We start from the raw sequence: 19,951 nt of genomic DNA on the forward strand, positions 1-19,951 counted from the left end.
CCCAGAAATTGGGCACAGGCACGCATGAAAAAAATCATTTTGACGTTTCTGTTATTGCTTTGCACTTAATATTTGTGTCTGAGAACATGTAACATAAAAGGCATGCGCTGTCGGTGTTTTCTTTCACGACATTTGTTTGTGGGCTGTCATTCTCAAAATTCGCAGGAATAACTTTGTCAAGAATGGAAGACAAAGTATGGGCAAGTTTAGTGATAGAATGCTGGGGCATTGTAACCCGAATATACAGCATGTCATATAGCAAGGCGTGGCCTATACATATGCCTAAATATATGCGGAAATTTTCACTTACGGATAAGTCCGCCAACGTCGACACCCAATTTTCGGCGACACGGGTTCGTTGAAATGCAGCACTATTGCAAAAAAAAATCGTCATAAACGTGATTCGAACTTAAGACCTCGCAGCCATGAGCCTAAGGATTGCGTTGTGAACGAAGAGCGAGCATTTTCCGGAGCATTTATCTGCTGTGGCGTAGCGCTTCTCGCTTAGACAAGAACGCAGGAAGGCGCGTCCTTCGTAGCACCTGTACTCCATTCCATACGTAGCAATCAAGGCTAAGGAGGCAAGAGACTTCTTGCAGTGGCTTCGTTCGCACTTGGATGTAGTTCGATGTTTTCGGACCGCAATTGTGCGCAACTGTTTTCTTTTTATATTTAGGTAGGCTCAGCATTGAATGAAACAAGTTTTAATCATTAGAAACAAACAGACTGCGTTGTACGGCTGCTAAAACGCTGTTTTAGATCATTCTCATTTTTGTTGTTCTTTTCGTGTTTTTTACTTGCAACCCGCCGCGAGGAGCCTCACGTGTGTGCTCGCGCGAGCAAACACTGTTGACGCGTAGCGAAGCATGGGCGCAACGCGCCGAGTGAGAACTCTTCTTGACCGAACTTCTTGCGTAGCTTCCACAACGTTGACTACTATGTATGGAGCGGAGTATAGGGTAATGCCGATTCCAAGACGCAAAAGTCCCCAGGTATCTCTCTCGCAAATCAATGCATGAGAGCTGTACACCTTCGAGAAAGACGGTCTTGGTTTAATGATGGGCATACTACATGGATTTGCCCAGACTTCCCACTTTTTGGCTTCAAAACGGCTTTGTTGCTGTGATGATCGATCGTTTCTCAACCAAACATGCAACAATTCGCGGTATTCGTACAAGTGCGCCAACCTTTATTGCCTTCCCGTGGTTACAAAACTGAGATAGCTCGTAAAATGAGAAACCTAAAGCTCTAATTTAAACCCGCAAGAATACGTCTGAAGTCCTGGGCACGAAGACATCCAGACACATCCAACCTCGGGGATCCCGTGGCAGCGGAACGATCGCAGCACCGTCCTGACAGTATTTTTGTACGAAACTCGAAACTCGTGGGGGTACCTGGCTCACTTCTTATGGTGACCGCTTCTAGCCACCAAGTCATGGGCTCGATCCCTGGCCCCGGTGGCCGCATTACGATGGGGGGACACAATGCGAAAACGCTTCTGTTTTCGCTAAGGAAAGCTAGGTAAATGATGGAACATGTATTAGAATGTGAAGATCTCTGCCCAGTGGTCGATTTAGGAATCACTGGCCTGCTTGAAGCACTTGGGGTTCAGCGAGAGCACGGGGAAAGTGAACTTGCCCGCAGTAGAATTATTAAGAGGCGATTGGCAAATATGGAAGAGAAACACGCAATGAAGAAGTAGAAGAAACCTTATTAATGAATGGTCCGGCAGTTTTTTGTTCTGGTAGCCTCAGGTGGCGGCTCGAAGTCTTTGGACTCGGGCGGCATCTTCGGCTTGCCGGACGGCCCAGGGCTGGTCTGTCACGCATTGAATAGAAGAGTAATTGTGAGAAGAAGAGGGTGCCGACAACAAAGCGAAAGGTAAATATAAAAAAAGACTAGGAAGGCCGTTGAATAACGCGTGAAACTATTACACAATGACGTAAAGCTTGGAAAAGAACGACGTTCAAGGTGGCCCTTCGTCGGATTTCGCTGGTGACCGGGAGAGCGCATCCGCTTCAAAATGCTTGTAGCCGGCTGGATTGGCAAATGACGCGAATGTCGAATTCTAGTTGACTATGAGCCCAATGACCGAGGCAACCGGAGGGATCCTTCAGTAATGCCAACCAGCAGAGTGCGTGATGGTCAGCTACAACGTCGAAAGGACTGCCGTACAAATGAGGGCGAAATTTCCTAACACCGACAAAATTGTGACGCACTCTTTTTCGGTGACCAAATATTTCGCTTCCGCCTTCGTGAGGGCGCAGCTTGCATACGTAAACTTACAAAGAGGAACACATCCAAATCTATGCAGATCTCAATCGATCACGCTTAGGATGCTCCAGACGGATTTACCCAGACGGAAGCAGGATTTACCAGACCTTCAGACGGAATCACGATTTACCCAGAAATTGACCCACAGTGCCCGGATTGTGGAGAGGAAGTTAGCACTCTATCTCATATGCTCTGGCAGTGTCCTGCGTTACGGGATACGTCCTTCACGAGCGAACGGGACTGGGAGAAGGCCAAATCTAGCACAGAACTCAAGCTCCAGTCCATGGCCGTCCAGAGGGCCCGTGAAAGAGCGGCCGAGGGAAAGGCCGATTTTAAGACGCAAAAGTCCCCAGGTATCTCTCTCGCAACTCACGCATGTATGCAAGAGAGCTGTGCACCTTCGAGAAAGACGGTCTTGGTTGGCGTCCCGATTCCGACATGGGAGCAGCCAGCGGCGAGCCGGGGGTCCCAACGGGTCTCCGCCGGCTAGTCCCTCAGGACCTTCATAAAAGTTCACTGTCTGTCTGTCTGTCCGCCTTCGTGAGGGCCCAGCTTGCATACGTAAACACAAACTCAGGAAACTTGTTTTGTCAGGGCGCTCATGCTTGCGTTGCCCGAGAACTGCATCAGGACTGACACCATTGGCATCTATATGTATTTCGCTTAGCGCAGCAGGGTCATAATCGTGTGGCACGGGTAGTGAATTAATTAGTCGGCGGAATGTTGCAAAGGCGTTGTGGCAGGCCGGTGTCCTGTGAGAAAGGTCGCTGGGGCTGGCGAGAAGCTTCATAAGTGGGGATATGATTCAGGCGAAATTTTCGACGAAGCTACGAAAATAGGAAGGCAAGCCGACAAAGCTTTTAAGTTCTTTGATGGCAGAACGCTTCGAAAACTCGGCAACAGCACGCATTTTTTTCCGAGCCAGGGGTAATGCCATCTTTAGAGACGACGTGGCCAAAGATGGTGAGCCAGCGAGTTCCGAAGTAACACTTCTTCAGGTTGAGTTGAAGGCGTGCGTTTGTAAGGCACCTGTAGAATTGCACGTAAATGAGTGAGATAAGTGGCGAAATAGGGGGCGAACAAGACGGCATCATCCAGATAGCTGAAACGTATCTTCCATTTGAGGCCACGTAAAAAGCCCTCCGTCATTCGCTCAAAAGGTGCGGTCACATTGTAAAGTCCGAATGGCATCTCTGCTCATACAGGCCATCCGGTATAACAAGCGCCGTCTTCGGACGATCACACTCCGCCATAGAGACTTGTCAATATCCGGATAGCAAGTCGAGGGAAGCAAAAAATTCGGCACCCTGTAAGCAGTCGAGGCCGTTGTCTGTACGGGGAAGAGGAGAAACATAATTTCCAGTAATCTCGTTGTGGAACCTGCCGTTTACACATAATCTAATTGAGCCCTCTATCCTTTTTAACCAGACCTGCAAGAGGTGGCCGCAGGCTACAAGAAGGCGCGGTGACCCCGCGCTGAACATGTGGTCAACTTTCACTCTAATGACATGACGCTCCGCAGGTGACACAGGATAGGGACGTTGTCGCAAAACACCCTGAATTCCCATGTCAAAAGTGTGGACAGCCGTATTTATTCTGCCTAGTAACGCTTGCGGGAAATCAAATGATCTGCGGAAATCCGGTATAAGGGCAAGAAGCTGAGCCCGTTCAGCAGGAGCGAGATTGTTGTCGATGGAGCGGTGAAAAAAATCCGAGAGCACGGCGTCGGGTGCAAGGTGAGGTGTCAGGGCATTCAATTGATGTCTCGTCTCAGGCTCGGGGAGATCAAGGGGCCCAATAGCATCAGCATCTGCAGCTTGAACGTCGCCAAGCGTTTCATTACGATACAAAGTCAGGGGGCCTGAGTTGGGATTGCAAATAAGTAATCCAGGAATACTTATTATTATTATTATCTTGCTAAAGCGCGAGGTAGGAAGATAACAGTGACCTATTGCGGTGGCGCCGAAGCATGTCGGATGACGTGAGCAGAACGGTAGCATCGCAAACGGCGGTACAGGAAACAGGGAACAATGACGGCACTCTGAGGGGGGAGGACAGTATCCGCGGTAACGACAAGCTTTCAATCACCAACGGTCACATGGGCACAGGGCGTCTCACAGAATGCAGAAAGTTGAACCTGAGCTCGCGCGCAGTCGATAACGTTGTGATAACATGACGAAAAATCCCACCCAAGGATCAGATGATGGGAACACGAAGCCAGCCCAAGAAAGTGAACGCTGTAAATCACGTCATGTATGAGCCCCCAGGCCACACATGCTGCAACAAGTTGAACATGTCGTGCGCTCGCAGTACGGAGAGAAAACCCTGCAGGTGGCGTCGTCACTTTACGGACTTGCGCGAGCTATCCCCTTAGGTGCCGATCGCGGTGTGCACGGTGCCGGAGGCGCCTGTACGTGACAATCACCTACAAACAGCCGTAGTGGCTGCTAATTAGGCGATGTGGAAAATTAGCCGTGACAAAGGCTTCGAAGTTGTCGAAGTAAACAGGGAAGTCAGAAGGTGTGGTGGTTTTCAACAACACGGGGTCCACTTCAATTACAGGCTTGCGCGAGAAGTAAGCTGAGTAAGCTGCTGCTTGCTGCTCGCGGTGTTGCTCTTTTGGGGGGCCCACGGGTGCTCAGGAGGCCAGAGTAGGTATTAATGAAGAATGTCCCCTAAGGGAACCTCAAGATGTCCTGGCCCCCAATAACAGAAATGGGAGGAAAGCAAGAAAGAGAGCTCGCCATTCAATAGACTACATAAACACGCAGGATGGCAGAAGAAAGGAAAAGTGGGCAGAGATTGAGGAGCAGTTACATAGGGAAAAAATAGGGGTGTGTGCGATTACAGAAACGCACCTTAGAGACTCGGAAGAACCGCCAGTGATGGAGATTTTTGTTTGGGAATGGTGCCACAGAACTAAGTCAGAAAGAAAGCGAGGGGGAGTCGGAATGCTCATCCATCAGGGAGCCCCCCCTCCCTCCCCCCCTCAATGGGTAGAGTAAATTTAAGATGTCAAGAGATTCTTTAGTTATCAGGTGCATGAGTGGGGAAAAACTTGGCTGGGCGTTACGTATTTGTGGACCGGAAAGGATTGCGCAGAGAAGAATAAAGAGTTAGTGGAATGTATAAGTGCTTATGTTAACGGTTTCGGGAATGATGCTGAAATTATCCTATTAGGTGACGTGAATGCCCGCATACAGGATTTAGATGACTATACCTACAACAACGGGAAGTCAATGCTAGACCTTTGGGAGCAACATAATCTGGTTATCGTGAGTACAGGGTCTAAGTGTGAAGGGCAGATCACGTGGGAAGTGGGAAACCGGCAATCGACCATTGATTACTGTCTGATGAAAGAAGGAATTCATGATATGTTGAGAGAAATGCTCATTGATGAGGAATGGTATAGCAGCATAGGGAGTGACCATAAAGGTATTATTTTGAAAATGGGATATGTAGTTGGGAAAGGGCAAGGAGTGCAAAATGGCCCGTCCAAATTTGAACGCTAAACAAATAACAAATATACTCACTAGAGTCGAGGAAGTACTTTGCAAATGGCCAAGTAAGGGGTGGGAATATAGTCAGCTGCTAAGTGTAATAACGACAGAAATACAGAAAGAGAAACAACATGTTTCTTGGAAATGAAAAAAGAAACCGAAAAGCTGTTGGAACAGAGAGATACGAGAAGCGATGGCCGACCGACAGAAAGCATCCCGAGAGCACGGGCAGGCAAAGAAAGTGCAGTTGCCGCAGGATGAAGTCGCCAGTAAGTGGGAAATATACCGGGAGAAAAAAGTCTATGGTTCAAGTACCGGTGCAAGAACAGATAAAAGGTGAAAAGGAACGTTGGTTGTCGGAAATACGTGAGAAAAAGAAGGCCACACCGAGAGTGTTTTGAACCATATCAAATTATTAGGCAGGAAGTCAACGACAATACACCAACATATCCTAGACGAAGATGGAAACAATTTGGAAGGGAAAGTAGCCTTAAATTACATCCGAAAAATAACAGCCGAGTCTCTCCAAGGCAACGACGAGGTTGTATTTGAAGAAAAAAAGAGCATGAAAGAGACCCAAGTGGAAAAGGAGCTGGTGATGGCAAGTTTTGACTGGAAGAAAGCGGAAGATAAAATTCCTAAGCGCACAGCCATAGACTCATGGCTGTGCGATCTCTCTGCAACAACACGATTACGCCACTGGTGAAAATTTACGCCAGGAGTGAAGTAGATTACAATCGCTTACTGCAGTATTAGCTCCATGTTTGTCTAGTTGAGCATTGTGCCACCAGGTGGCTGCACAGTGCAGGGCATAGACGTTAGCGCCTCCGCTCAAACGGTAATACGACCAGTCCGCTTGCAGTCTGCTATACCAGAAACGCAAAAAAAAACTCTAATACTATTCAAAATAAAAAGCATTATGTCACCGGTGCACTTCGAATTTTCCAGCTGCATCGGTGCCACAGAAGACTCCTTGTGATTTGTTCATAACCAAGCCGCGGGCAAGTAATCGTACGAAATGGGTAATCGGCTCTATGACCTGCGCAATGCAACTTCGGTGCCAAATTTGATTGTAAACGAGTCAACGGTTTAGCCGGAGGAAGGCTGCCTACCAGGCCCTCTTATTTATGCATTGACGGATTGGCTTGAACCGCCACGTTGGTACCTCGTATATTTGCCACCTTCTCTTGCATGTGCGCAAACAAGCCGTTGCGAAGAGAACGATGATCGTTTCGTTGAAACTGCTTTCCATGATGTGCACTTAATGTTTACTCAACATTGGCTCGCTTTTTTTTCTCGGCGCCACAGAAGACATACACGATGACGTACTAACAAACGTAAAGCGGCCCAGTCACTGTCAGCCATCGCCTTTGGCAGTGGGCTTTGTACGACATACGAATATATAGCATAAGAAGGGCTGCATAGCAAAATGAAGCGCTTCTTTTTTCCTGCAGGGTTGCGAGAGTGGCTCAAAGAAACACGTCCAGGACACCAATATTGCGTACGGCGCGGATACAAAAAAGGTGATCCTGGTCTTCGACAACGACGTTACTGTGGCAGAAAAGGTCAGTCTCTAATGTCCGCGCGCGTGCTTGGCGCGTAACGGGTGTGCTGGCTGCGCAGATGAAGTACGTTTTGGTGAAGAAGCCGCGGAAGCGCTTCGCCTGGCTTTACTTCAACGTGCACATGGCCGACTTCCTGGGCAGGTGCAGGATGCGCAAGCCCTTCACGCCAATCCTTGTACTGCGCAAGAACTTCAGCATCGGCAACAAGCCGTAGCACGGCAATAAATGTGGCTGCGAGCGCGCTTCGCCGATGCGACTGGCACACGTGACCGAACTGTATCTGAGCGAAGCTAATAGGCGCTCCACAAGCTTTCTCGTGTTTTAGCGTCAGAAGGCAACTGCGCACTGGAGTCTCAGCATAAACCTCTTTTTTTTTTTATGGGCGCCGCCATATTGCGGAGCCAGTGGCGCCATCTATGGGCAGTCGGCATGCTGGCTCTGGCAAACGCTCCGTGTTGTATGTCACTTATACGATTGGATGCAGCGTTTGGTCGTTGTTTTCCTGCTCGTATCGTCTCATTAGTGTGACGTGACGTCTTCTACGTCGAAACCAGTTCTGTAAACCGTACTGACTCATGTACACACATACTGACAGGATTTAAGTCAGCATAACCGAAGTTTCTGCGCCGTTGGGATGGCCGGATCACCCAGCCGGATGGGAACGCGCGTGTTTGATTCTACAATCATCCTCGTAGATCAATGGTACATTTTTGAATGCTTTTTCACTAATGCGTTCTTGCTTCAGCTTTGTCGCTGTAGTTTTAAGCTGTAGGTTTAGTATCAATGAGTAGTTACGACGCATATGACGATCTTAACAGCGTGGGTACCGTTCTGCTACGAAATAAGCTGAGCTCTTTAATTTCACCACCGTTCAAATTTTCGGTGATACTTCAAAAATCGGTGATACTTTATGGAACTACCTGGTTGGTTGAAAGAGGTTTCCGCCCATGAACAAAATATTTTGGTTAGTTATATCAGCGCACTTTAGTGCCTCAATCACACTTGCCGAGTGGTCGAGTGGCTGGCTGGGCACTGAACGAGCGTTCGAAGCAGTGATAGCTGCCTGGTCCCATGGATATGTTAGTTGTATATAGCGCTTAGTCCAAGTATGCGAGAAAACACGATTCTGCCAAAGCAGTTCACAACATACACATACGATGCACGTCGAATGTTAGCGCAGCCAGGACAAATGTCCTCATGCTCTAGTTAGCGCTGCACCGAAACGCTGCAGAGTTGATGGTCGACGGCTTTGTATGAACTGACATCCCGTCGATTCCACGGAGAACGAGCACTAACATTCCCCAAATCGTTTGGCAGCACGCGACGCCAACCCAACCAAGCAACGCCGCGCCGGATCGCACAAGCCAGAGATAAGAAAAGTTCTCCGCGCGTCCTTTCCTCCTCACCCGATGTCTATAGTTGGGCTTTCGTCTTTCGCCTAAACGAGACCATCTCCCGGGCTTAACGTAATATTAGGTTGTTTTCTGATCGAATATCAGAGTGATATTGAGATTCTGGCAGATGTTGCAGCTGTCGTCTTTTGTAGTTACGAATGATTGAGGCGAATGATTCAGGCTTCATATTGTTTACTCGTACTACTGACTGACCAGGTAGCTACATTAAATTTGAAAAACACAGTAAATAGAAGTATAAAAACCCGTATGTGAAAAACGCGTGTCTGGGGGAGGGGTGAGTAGGTTTAACGTGTCAATGCGCAGGCAATCATATCTATAGACAAGGCGCTCATCATCAAACACAGTGAAGCATTATGAGCGCTACCGCATGCGTCAAAATTAAGGTAGTATGCACGGTTAACGGCCTTATCGGCGCAGACATTCTGTTTGAAGTGCGGAGCAAGCGGGACGATGCTTTGAACAAAGCTCAAGCGTGACGATGTTTCACTGGAGCATGGGAAACTGAACCCACCCTTTATCACGAACAAAGGGTGAAGAACCTAAAGTTGTCAGGTATAGCTGCAATGGTTGTTCAAATACACGTTGGTTACCAAATAAATGCGGTTGTCATAAAAAAATAGACCTGTGTGCTACCTTCAAAAGGAAAGCCATTCTGAGATAAGTTACTGTAGAACAGAGATGCTGCTAAATAGTGGCTACCACTCTACAGCACTTACAAACAATACAATATGTTATAAAGCCTTTTGCTTTTTGATGCCCTGAATACTTGATCATTTAACTTTGCAGCGAAACTTTGTAAATAATTGCCACCCCGTAGGTGCAAACCAGAGAAGCAGCGAAGTATATTTTTGAGTAACTGCCTACGGTTAGCGGACAAGACGGCTAATAGATAAGCTAAAAATAAAAAAAGCACTGCAGCTTAGGATGTAGGATGTAGGATTCGTGGAATAAGGTGACAAGAAAATTTGGAGGACGCTTAAGCTTCGCCTTTAAGAGTGGAACGCGACAGTATTCAAATATAAAGCCCCTTAAACTTCGTAAAGCAGCGATACTCTCCTTCTCCGCCTTCACTCCTCCTCGTTTCTCCTCTCTTTCACGTTCCCTCCTCGACCGTGGCGCCGCCTACACTGCTCGAGCGTGGCAACGGCGCCAACATGCACTCCTCGCCACTCCGTAGACGCTTCTCAAGGAAAAATGGCGCTGATGCACCACGCGAGGGCCCACGTGATGCTATTAGCCCAATAGCGACGTGGCATCGGCCTCGGCAATAGCGCGCGAGGAGGAAGCGGCCGGCTTCCTAGCGTGGCAATACTTTCCGAAGTTTAAGGGGCTTTGTTCAAACATCTCTGACTGCTTCTCACGTTTTAGGGCAACTATGGCGTATGTAACCGTAACATTTTCCGGGAAACGCTGGCTGCCTACGCCATGCACGAAGGCGGGCTTTTGTGTTGCAAACGCGGCCCCTTGCGTGGGCCGCGATGCGGCGGCGGGCGCCAGCTGGAGGTATTGCATGGAACCGGGCGCGCCGCTCCGTGGCCCCCGTGACACCCATGCGCCGGCATGCGCAAATGGCGGCCGGTCTGTGAATTGTAGAACCACTGGAAACGTGGTTACTTTGAGTGTTCGCGTAACACAATTATGTTTTCTCGCATGGCGAAATAACAAACCGAGAGCTATCATGTCTGTAGGTTGTGTGTATGTCGTAGTTTACGTTTTTTTCACGTATTTCGCTGGAGAAATTGAGTTAGTTCAGTAATTTCATTGCGTCACATGGATGGCCTTGGTATGGGTGATTCGAAAATTCTTTTCGACGAATCGACGTCCGACACCGGGCGCCAACACCGGATTTTCACACGTATCCATCGTGCGGCCGCCACAGCGCAGAGATCGGTTTGCGAGTCTCGTCTACTACAGCGTTAGCTACATTTTGTGGTGCTTCCGTAACATCGCAGAACGATCTCGGCAGACAACTAAAGCAATGTACCCCAGAATGCGGAAGCTACGGGTGATAATATGGGGTCATCTTGAACAGTTTTTCAAACACAATGAAGCCGAGTTTCCTCGCTGCTGGTCTTCGCGGTACATAACTGTCTCCCGAGGCAAAGTCTTTCTACAGCCAGAATAATGCTCAATTCGGTTGCCCGCGTTCAGACTGTGTCTGTATGTGCGCCGAGTACCTTTCATAAATTCGAGGCCGACAATAATGCTTTTGCGTGGATACGGTAATGAGTTTTGTTGTTGTTGTGTGTGGCAAAGCCAGTGTCAAGCAGACCCCTTTTATTATTTCATTTGTTAATCTGTTTTGTTTACATCAAGTATGATGTAAACAAAACCTCATATTGTACTTTTCGTTTTACCACAGTTGTAAGCGTGCCTACGGGTGAATAAATTTCCTTGTCAGCCTATGCTGCAGGTGATAAAAAAAAACAGAAGCCTGTGGAATACACGTACGTACATTTCAGTGGTGAGCGCTTGAGATAAGCAGCCGTGCAATACAAAGAAGTTGAGGGTTATATAATGCGTGCCCTATGGCGAGAAAATGTTAGGAATGCTTAAATATCGAATTTTCGCGTTCCTCTGCTGGTAATTTCTTTATTCCTTTAATGCTCCAGCAAGTGTATTGTGGTTCGGAATTGATTTCGCATTTTATTTATTTTTGACGATATTTGTTGATCTCCGTTAGGTGTGGGTGCATGTTTGGCTGCTGCGTAGTTTCCGAGGGGTATGTTTCAGACATTGACAGTGTTGTTCATTAAAAAGAACAACTGGATCATTACAAATAAGCAGTTTGTACGCATGCTCAGAATTCTTCACTGTGTTCGAATGATAGCGGTTTATCCCGCAAATTGTTGCTCCCTGAGCGAAGGGGCACAACGTAATTTGTCGGGTCTTATATCTATTGTGACTGCTTGGATAACACTTATCGCCCTGCTCCTCTGAATCTGTTTGATCGTCCGCAAATGACGATGTAAAATGTTCGAAAGCGATTCGAAATATATTCGCATTGATTGACAGTGAGTGATCGATTCGAAGACCGAGTCAAGTTGGACAATATTGGGTTCGTTGCTCGAAAGCTTCGGATATTCTCGCGCCCCTACGGCGTTGTTCACAGCGCTATTGGCCTCGTGGGGGGATGCAGGGGCACGGTTCCTCAGAATCGCCACCACTGCGTCGAAAGCGCGATCCTACAGAAGAATGAAGCTGGCAAGATTCAGTGTCTGTGGGTGACGCTTTGTTCACTAGGTAGGCCTAGAGCTAATGTGATTAGCATTCTTTCAGAACTTTAACCTGATTGCGACATGCTTGTCTGTCAGGTTGTCCCTTTTAGCCTTTTCCACACCAACTTTGGTGCGTCGTCTAATGGGTCGAAACGAGCCGTTCCGCCAAATTGTGTCGCCGAGTATGTGGTACTCGATATTCGACACGAACCTCTTTGACGCCGGCTTTAGCCACTAGGTAAGTCCCACTGGACTTGCGCTGCTCTTCAGTGGCGGAAATACGTTTTTCTTTTCTATTCCTCCACTGCAGGACAGTATCAAGCCCGGACCATATACCTATAGTCCGACAATGCTGTGTGAATATACATTTTGAGGTAATAGTTCTGCCGAAACCCGCAAGGGGGAGGAGAGTACCTAATAAAAGGAAAATCAGACATCCACCCTTTCGTAGCAATTGCTACAAAGGAAACCCATATGGATTCCTCGAAAGAGGAGCCTCACAGTTGAAGAAAAATTCGTCCTGGTCTACTCTCCACCATGCGCATTTCCGCAGAACTATTACGTCAAATTCATAAATTTCACTTCGCCCTACCATCTGCAAGCCGCCTGGTTAGCCCAGATGGTAGAGTGGCTGTCCCAGAAAGATGGTGGTTCCGCGTTCGAGTCCCACACCAGGACGAATTTTTCTCCAAATGCGAGGCTTTTCCTTCGAGGAACCCGTATGGTGTTGGAACCTCAGTGCTGACACCCGTTATTGCAATCGGACCGCTGGCACGAGTTGTTGCAAATGGGTCGCAAGCCCCAAGGGTAGCGTTGGCCTGGCGGCCTGGGGCGCAACTGGAAGCATCCGGAGGTCCGAGCAAAGCATGAGTCGACTGCTAACAGAACAACTTGTTTATTCTAACATCGCAAAAGAGCGGCCGGTCAGGTCGACCGAAGTGGAGAGACGGGAGAGCACGTTACTCAGCAGAAGAAATCGGAGCCTCTCTCCTGGCGTCCGGGGGCAGCTGCTCTTATACTCTCGGAGTTGAGGGCAAGAGGGAACGTCATGGGACGAGGTCACGTGACAGCGAGGCACGGACACACCGAGAGACATGTTGAGACGACTGTGGTGACGCATCAGCCGGGCCGGCGCCGGTCAGACCTCCTCGCTTCACACTTGGGGAGCTCCTCTCCCCGGCTTCCGCGCTTTGACAAGCGTGGGCACACACACACACACGCACACACGAAGACACGTGGCACTGAAACACGCCTGGACGGGCTTGGCTGGGAGGCTTTGCGGCAGCTCCGAACGGGCCAAAATGTCCGCCGCTTTGAACGAAGCCCCAGCGTCCGTTGCATCCGCGCCGGCTATACCGCGCGTCGTAGGCGAAACGTAACAGACCACCCCGCCGGGGGAAGGAGATCCCGATGGTCAGGGGACAGCATCCGCTGTCCGGAGGGATGTCGCTCGATGATGCTCATAACCGAAGTCGGTCGTCCCTCGGCGTTTCTTGAGCGCAGCGCACCGAGAAGGCCTCGTTCTCATGTTCAGGTTCACACAGGACACTGCAAAGTGACTTCGGGAGAGTTGCCATTTTTCTCTCGTTCCCAGCAAGCGTTAGAACTACCCCGAAACTCAACCGCTCAGTCAGCAAGCACGACACAACCTTCACTAACCCCTGCCAGGCTCTTTCCCATTTTTTTCTACTGCCTAGTTCCTTACAGTAGTCCAGCAGCATCCAGAACGCGTCCACAAATCGGAAAATGGCACTAGAAAGCACATCATGACTTTGAAACACTACACAAAAGCAATATGTTAAAAATCCTGCCTCAGGAAGAAAAACATCAGTAACAAACAATTTTGAGGCTGATTCCCACGTTAGGGCTTCGACTTAAGCCATCGGCGTTACCGTTGAGACTCCCCTATTTGTAACGCACCTCAAAGGAATGTTGTTGCAAAGCGAGGCTCCAGCGCAGGAGGCGGCCATTTGTGAAAGAGATAGTCTGCAGTCATAGGAGGGGGCAGTGATCCGTCTCGAAGCATATGAAGCGGAGATCGCAGCGAGCGACCGTACACCAGCTCAGCTGGCGAAAACCCCGTAGCCGCATGCGGCGCGGTCCTCAATGCAAACATCACCCCAGGCAGAAACAGCTCCCAGTCAGTTTGTTGTTCAAACCACAATGCTCTCAACACGCGCTTCATGACGGAGTGGGGCTTCTCAACGGAATTCGACTGGGGGTGGTACACTGAGCTGTGTAACAGCTTTACCCCGCACCTTTCGAGAAAGGCTGTCGTCAAAGCGCTAGTACACACTGTGCCCTGATCTGATTGGATTTCCGCAGGAAAACCAACTCGCGCAAATATGGACCGTAGTGCATTGACTATCTCAACTGAGCTGAGTTCTTTAAGCAGCACTGCTTCAGGGAACTTTGTCGCTGGGCAGATCACAGTCAAAATGTGTCTGTACCCCGTGGCTGTTACCGGCAGAGGTCCCACTGTATCAATAACGAGCCGTCTAAAAGGCTCCGTAATGATAGGTACCAACTTCAACGGCACCCTCGATTTGTCCCCTGGTTTGCCCACCCGCTGACTGGTGTCCCATGTCTTCACAAAGTGGTCTGCGTCCCGAAAACACCCTGGCCAATAGTACTCTTGCAAGAGACGGTCCTTAGTTTTCTTAACTCCTAGGTGTCCGGACCACGAACCCCCATGCGACAAGCGCAACAGATCCTGACGGTAGCACTGAGGCACGATCAGCTGATCGAACTCCACTCCCCTGCGGTCTAGATACTTCCGGTACAGGACCCCACCTCTTTCCACAAAGCGAGCATTTTTCTTGGCGTTACCTTCCTTGACAATGCAGCGTATGTTTTCTAGGCTGTCATCCTCTTTTGCTCGGCTATCAAAGCCGCCCGGCTGACTTTTAGAAACCTATTAAGTCCGTCTGACGTAGGCGCGATGAGCAAATCTGCAGATAGCTCTTCTAGCTTTCCCGCATCGGGCATTTCCTCTCCAGTATCTGGTGCCTTCAACGCTACAGGCTCAATTGTATTCAGTTCGGACGTGCTCTGAATATGAGCTTGCTGCGCCTCTGACCCTTTCTCATCGTTCGACAACGTCGGCCCCGCAACTACCGCCTTTGCAGCGAGCTCCCGAACCTTCGATCTGGTTAAGGCCTGATCGCTAGCCTCACTAAACAAAAGCCCCTTCTCGCGCAGGAGGTGATCGGACCTGTTCGAAAATAGGTACGGGTACTGGGGGGGCAGCATAGATGACACCGCCGCCTCCGTCTCAAGTGCTCCGAAAGGTCCTTCAATAAGCACATTTGCTACGGGGAGACACACGCTATGAGCTTCCACGGCTTGCTTGATCCATGCGCACTCGCCCGTGAACATATCGGGTTCTACGTAAGAGGGGTGAGCTACATCCATCGTCGCTGCGGAATCGCGAAGTACTCGGCACTCTTTCCCGTTCCGAGGAGGTCTCGCATGTAAGGCTCGAGAAGCTTCATGTTCTCGTCAGTGCTGCATAATGACAAAAACACGACTTTTGTTTTTTTTTCCCGACACTGCGCCGAAAAGTGACCCGGCTTCTGGCACGTATAACACACGCGCACTTGCCTCGTCTCGAACCGCTTTCTGCGTTCGGCTTTGGCTGCCGCGTCTCCTTACGTTCGGTCGGACTGCTTTCACTCACATCCGCACTACGTGTGTCCCCCCTTGCTCTCATGGGTGTGAACTTCGGCCTCACAAACTTGGAGCCAAATTCACCCTTTTGACCGTCCTTAGCTCCGCGAGCCCTACGCGTCACAAGCTCTTCGGCTAACTCAGTGGCTCTAGCCACCGTACTAACGTCTGGCCTATCCAAGACCCAGTAACGCACGTTCTCAGGTAACCGACTCTAAAACTGTTCCAGCCCGAAACACTGCAGAACTTTCTCGTGGTCACCAAGCGCTTTCTCTTCTTTGAGCCACTCCTGCATGTTTGACATAAGCCTGTAGGCAAACTCCGTATATGACTCACTTCTGCCTTTCTCATTTTCCCGAAACTTCCGACGGAACGCCTCCGCTGACAGCCTGTACTTTTTTAGCAGACTCGAATTCACTTTGTCGGAATTGTCTGCCTCCTCTCTCTCCAAGCGAGTGAATACGTCGGCCGCCTCGCCGGGTAACAAAGTGAGCAAGCGCTGTGGCCCCGTTTCCCGAGAGAACCCCTGCTTCTCGCACGTTCGCTCAAAGTTAACCAGGAACAAACCAATGTCCTCTCCAAGCTTAAACGGCCGCATCAGGTCAGTCATTTTGAACAATACTCGTTCTCCTGCACCGTGTGCCTGACTTCCATTACGAGCGTGTTCCATCTCTACTTCGAGACGCTTCATTTCCAAAGCGTGATCGCGCTCTTCTTTTTTTCTCTTGTTGCTCTCGCTCTTTTTCTTTCTCTTGTTGCTCTCGCTCTTTCTGTTCTTTAAGTTCGCGCTCCTGTCTTTTTGCCGTCTCCCTCTCCTCAATGGTCTCAAGGCATTCCGACAGCTGGTCATCCTCAGCTTCTAACTCAAGAATATCCCTTAGCAGTTCTGGTTTTCTGAGTTTGTCTGAGACATCCAGACCCAACTCTCTTGTAAGCTCCAGCAATTTCGGTTTGCGCAACGACTTCAAATCCATGGCTGCTCTGAATGCTGCTTTCTCTACTGCCTACTATTGTCTTGCCGCAAACTTAGCCGGCAGCAACGACAACCACAATTACCAGCTCTGTTTCTGACACTAACAAAAGGCTGGCAAAACTCAGAAGAAAGTCCCGCACTCACCAAACCTCGCAGCCAAGAATTCAGCTCAGTCGTCCCGCTGCAGGCAACCAGTCATCACACAGGGCTCGCTGCACTGCTCCCGGATGGTCGTTGTGCTGCTCACCATACAGTCAACCGCATATCTTCGCTGCTGGCCTCCGTTGTCGCGATCCCACCGCTGCCACCAGCTGTTGGAACCTCAGTGCTGACACCCGTTATTGCAATCGGACCGCTGGCACGAGTTGTTGCAAATGGGTCGCAAGCCCCAAGGGTAGCGTTTGCCTGGCGGCCTGGGGCATAACTGGAAGAATCCGAAGGTCCGAGCAAAGCATGAGTCGACTGCTAACAGAACAACTTGTTTATTCTAACATCGCAAAAGAGAGGCCTGTCAGGTCGACCGAAGTGGAGAGACGGGAGAGCACGCTTCTCGACGGAAGAATTCGGAGCCTCTCTCTAGGTGTCCGGGGGCAGCTGCTCTTATACTCTCGGAGTTGAGGGCAAGCGGGAAGGTCACGGGACTAGGTCACGTGACAGCGAGGCACGGACACGCTGAGAGACATGTTGAGACGAGTGTGGTGACGCATCAGCCGGGCCGGCGCCGGTCAGACCTCCTCGCTTCACACTTGGGGAGCTCCTCTCCCCGGCTGCCGCGCTTTGACAAGCGTGGGCACACACACACACACGCACACACGAAGACGCGTGGCACTGAAACACGCCTGGACGCGCTTGGCGGGGAGGCTTTGCGGCAGCTCCGAACGGGCCAAAATGTCCGCCGTTTTGAACGAAGCCCCGGCGTGCGTTGCATCCGCGCCGGCTATACCGCGCGTCGATGGCGAAACGTAACAATGGGTTTCTTTTGTAACAATTGCTGCGAATGGGTGGGTGTGTGATTTTCCCTTTATTAAAATATACATTCTGGCATGCACCACGCGCGCACTTAGCGGTGGCGTCGCAGGATGGCGCCACGTGTCCAGAGGGAAACCGCCGTACACGTCTCGCATGTGATGCGTTTCGGCGTGACATATTGCTTCTATATTGCTTCAATGCTAATCACAATAATGTGGCAGTCATCGTGAGACGGTTTTTGCAGGAAGTGTTTTGTCGTTCTAGCTAGTGAGTTTTGGCGCCGATACAGCGCCGGTGCAACGGGGTGCCCGCGACGAGTGTGGGACGTATGTTTGCGGTACGCGCGCTCGACCACGTGATGACGGATTATTATTTTAGGCAACTTTTCTCAAGGCCACCTTGTGGCTTTTACTGACCAACAGCGATTCGTAAACAGTGCAAAATACGCGAGTGGGTTACCCACTTTGCCTCATCAGGTTGAGGCGCCCGCATACGCTGCAGACGGAGCAATGCATGCCAATGTATAAAGCGAACCGTGCGCAAATTACTATCTGTTTACATGGAAAAGCCGTGCTCTGTTTGCGCAATTATGACGACGGTGAGTTTGTGACGGCAGCGGTAAGCTAGAGAAGCAATAATGATCTCCTATTTTCTGTGTCCGAAGGAGTCTTGGAAAAATTGCCACTAACGGAAAGCCAGTGCGTACAAAATTTGTGCTCTCATTTCTATATAAATTCTGCAATACAGTTTGTGATACCTCTTGGAGCGCTTCTCGCCGGCCCCGCCGTGTAATGTCACATCGCTTTGCTTTCCCCTCGGTGCATTTTGGTTGCTGCTACGTGTTATTTCCCTTTTCCTCTTTTTCCTTCTTTCTTTTTGTTGGCTTAGAGTGCTGGCTGATTTCAGTGTTTCTACACTACCTCCGGTGTCACTCTCTTTTCTGCTTTTCTTTTCTATTTCCAACCTCTGCGATTTCTCAGTGATCAAATTCTGTGCCCTTGTTACACCCTCACCATTTTAAGGCAGGCGGGCGCTGTGCGTTTCCAACAGGCAGTGGCCACACTGCCTCTGCAACATTTTTAACTTCAAATTAAGATGACGTTAATAAAGATATTTGATAATAATAATAATAATAATAATAATAATAATAATAATAATAATAATAATAATAATACAAGTAGTAGTAACCGAGTATAATCTTGCGGGCCCAATTTCTGCGCATCAGTTTTTCTAATGAGCAAAATTGTCCGATCTTTGAATCTTATGTTCCCAACGGACCAGATGTAGCATCGTGGAGACGCAAGAACTTTATGCGGATTTTCTCTTGCCTGCGTCAAATTCATGCTCACCATTCGGTGGCAAACAAAGTGGTGTTCAAAGCGGTCTTTCCGCGCGGCCAGCGAGGGAGTCGTCGAGATGCTCGGCCCCTCCGGCAGATCGCATCAGTGTGACCACATAGCTCGAAAAATATACGCCGCGCTCTCATAGGCCGCCAAGCACGTATGACACGGGCCCATATTATCCTATAGCAAAAAAAAAGGCAAACTTTCTCTCTTGAGGTCTCCTGCGAGAACGGCTGCACCAACAACAGCCCGCCGCGAGCACCTGCCCAAATAACAAAAGGAAACAAAAAATAGGCGGAGGCAAGCACTTGTTAAAGTTACGCGGCAATCGACAGACTCTCAAGCGATTCCTCTTACTTTGCGTCCGTTTAGTGCGGCGGCAGCGAGCTCTCAGAGTGGCCACTGCCATTTTCGGCAAGGTGGATGTTTGTGCGAGTCGGTGCACGAGTTGATACATTCTTTGAATGAACGTCAGTGGGAGCAGGAAAGGGACAAGACGTATGCCTTCTTGCTATAGGGGGAGGTGGTGATGTGCTTTGGTGACTACGTAACATTGCGTTGGTCTTAGTATTTTTCTTTTTCACACAGAACATATTAGTTGATTTGTTCCTGTGTGCGTAAGTCACGTGCTCGGTGATGTCGCCTAAGTCGCTATATATCTCCGCCCATGATTTTTTTTGCTCTTAATTGCATTTGGACATCTAAATATATAAGATAATTTATTTCTCTTTGCTCTTTTGTTTTGCGTCTCTTCTCATATCTCTGTACGAATCCTGCACGACTGTATCTTAAAACATGTTTGGAAAGAACAGCCCGTGTGTCTTGTTTCTTTCTGTATCGCGCTGGTATTCGTCCTAGAATCGACATCTTCTCAAGAGTACCTCCTGTGAGACGCACGAATCGTGCTCATCCAACGCTGTAGTGATGCCTGTTAAGGTGTTCCATATATGTGCTCAGCCACAACTGATCGAGCAGAGTCTTCTATATTGTGCGCGAAATCCGTCGCGGATTCATGCGCGCTGAAC

At 49.4% G+C, this 19,951-nt stretch overlaps 1 protein-coding gene across 1 annotated transcript in view; it reads left to right on the plus strand.

The window, feature by feature from the left end:
• LOC135904728 (uncharacterized) overlaps window positions 1-7,827 on the plus strand; it is a 44,824-nt gene extending 36,997 nt beyond the window's left edge. Inside the window, exons 8-9 of the mRNA XM_065435664.2 lie at window positions 7,229-7,339; window positions 7,398-7,827. Of these exons, the coding sequence (XP_065291736.2) occupies window positions 7,229-7,339; window positions 7,398-7,553 (267 nt within the window). The 3' untranslated portion in view covers window positions 7,554-7,827. The remainder of the gene's footprint in view (window positions 1-7,228; window positions 7,340-7,397) is intronic.
• Window positions 7,828-19,951: the final 12,124 nt, after the last annotated feature.

The sequence above is a fragment of the Dermacentor albipictus genome, chromosome 7 (assembly GCF_038994185.2).
Source record: "Dermacentor albipictus isolate Rhodes 1998 colony chromosome 7, USDA_Dalb.pri_finalv2, whole genome shotgun sequence".
In the NCBI taxonomy this organism is placed as follows: Eukaryota; Metazoa; Arthropoda; class Arachnida; order Ixodida; family Ixodidae; genus Dermacentor; species Dermacentor albipictus.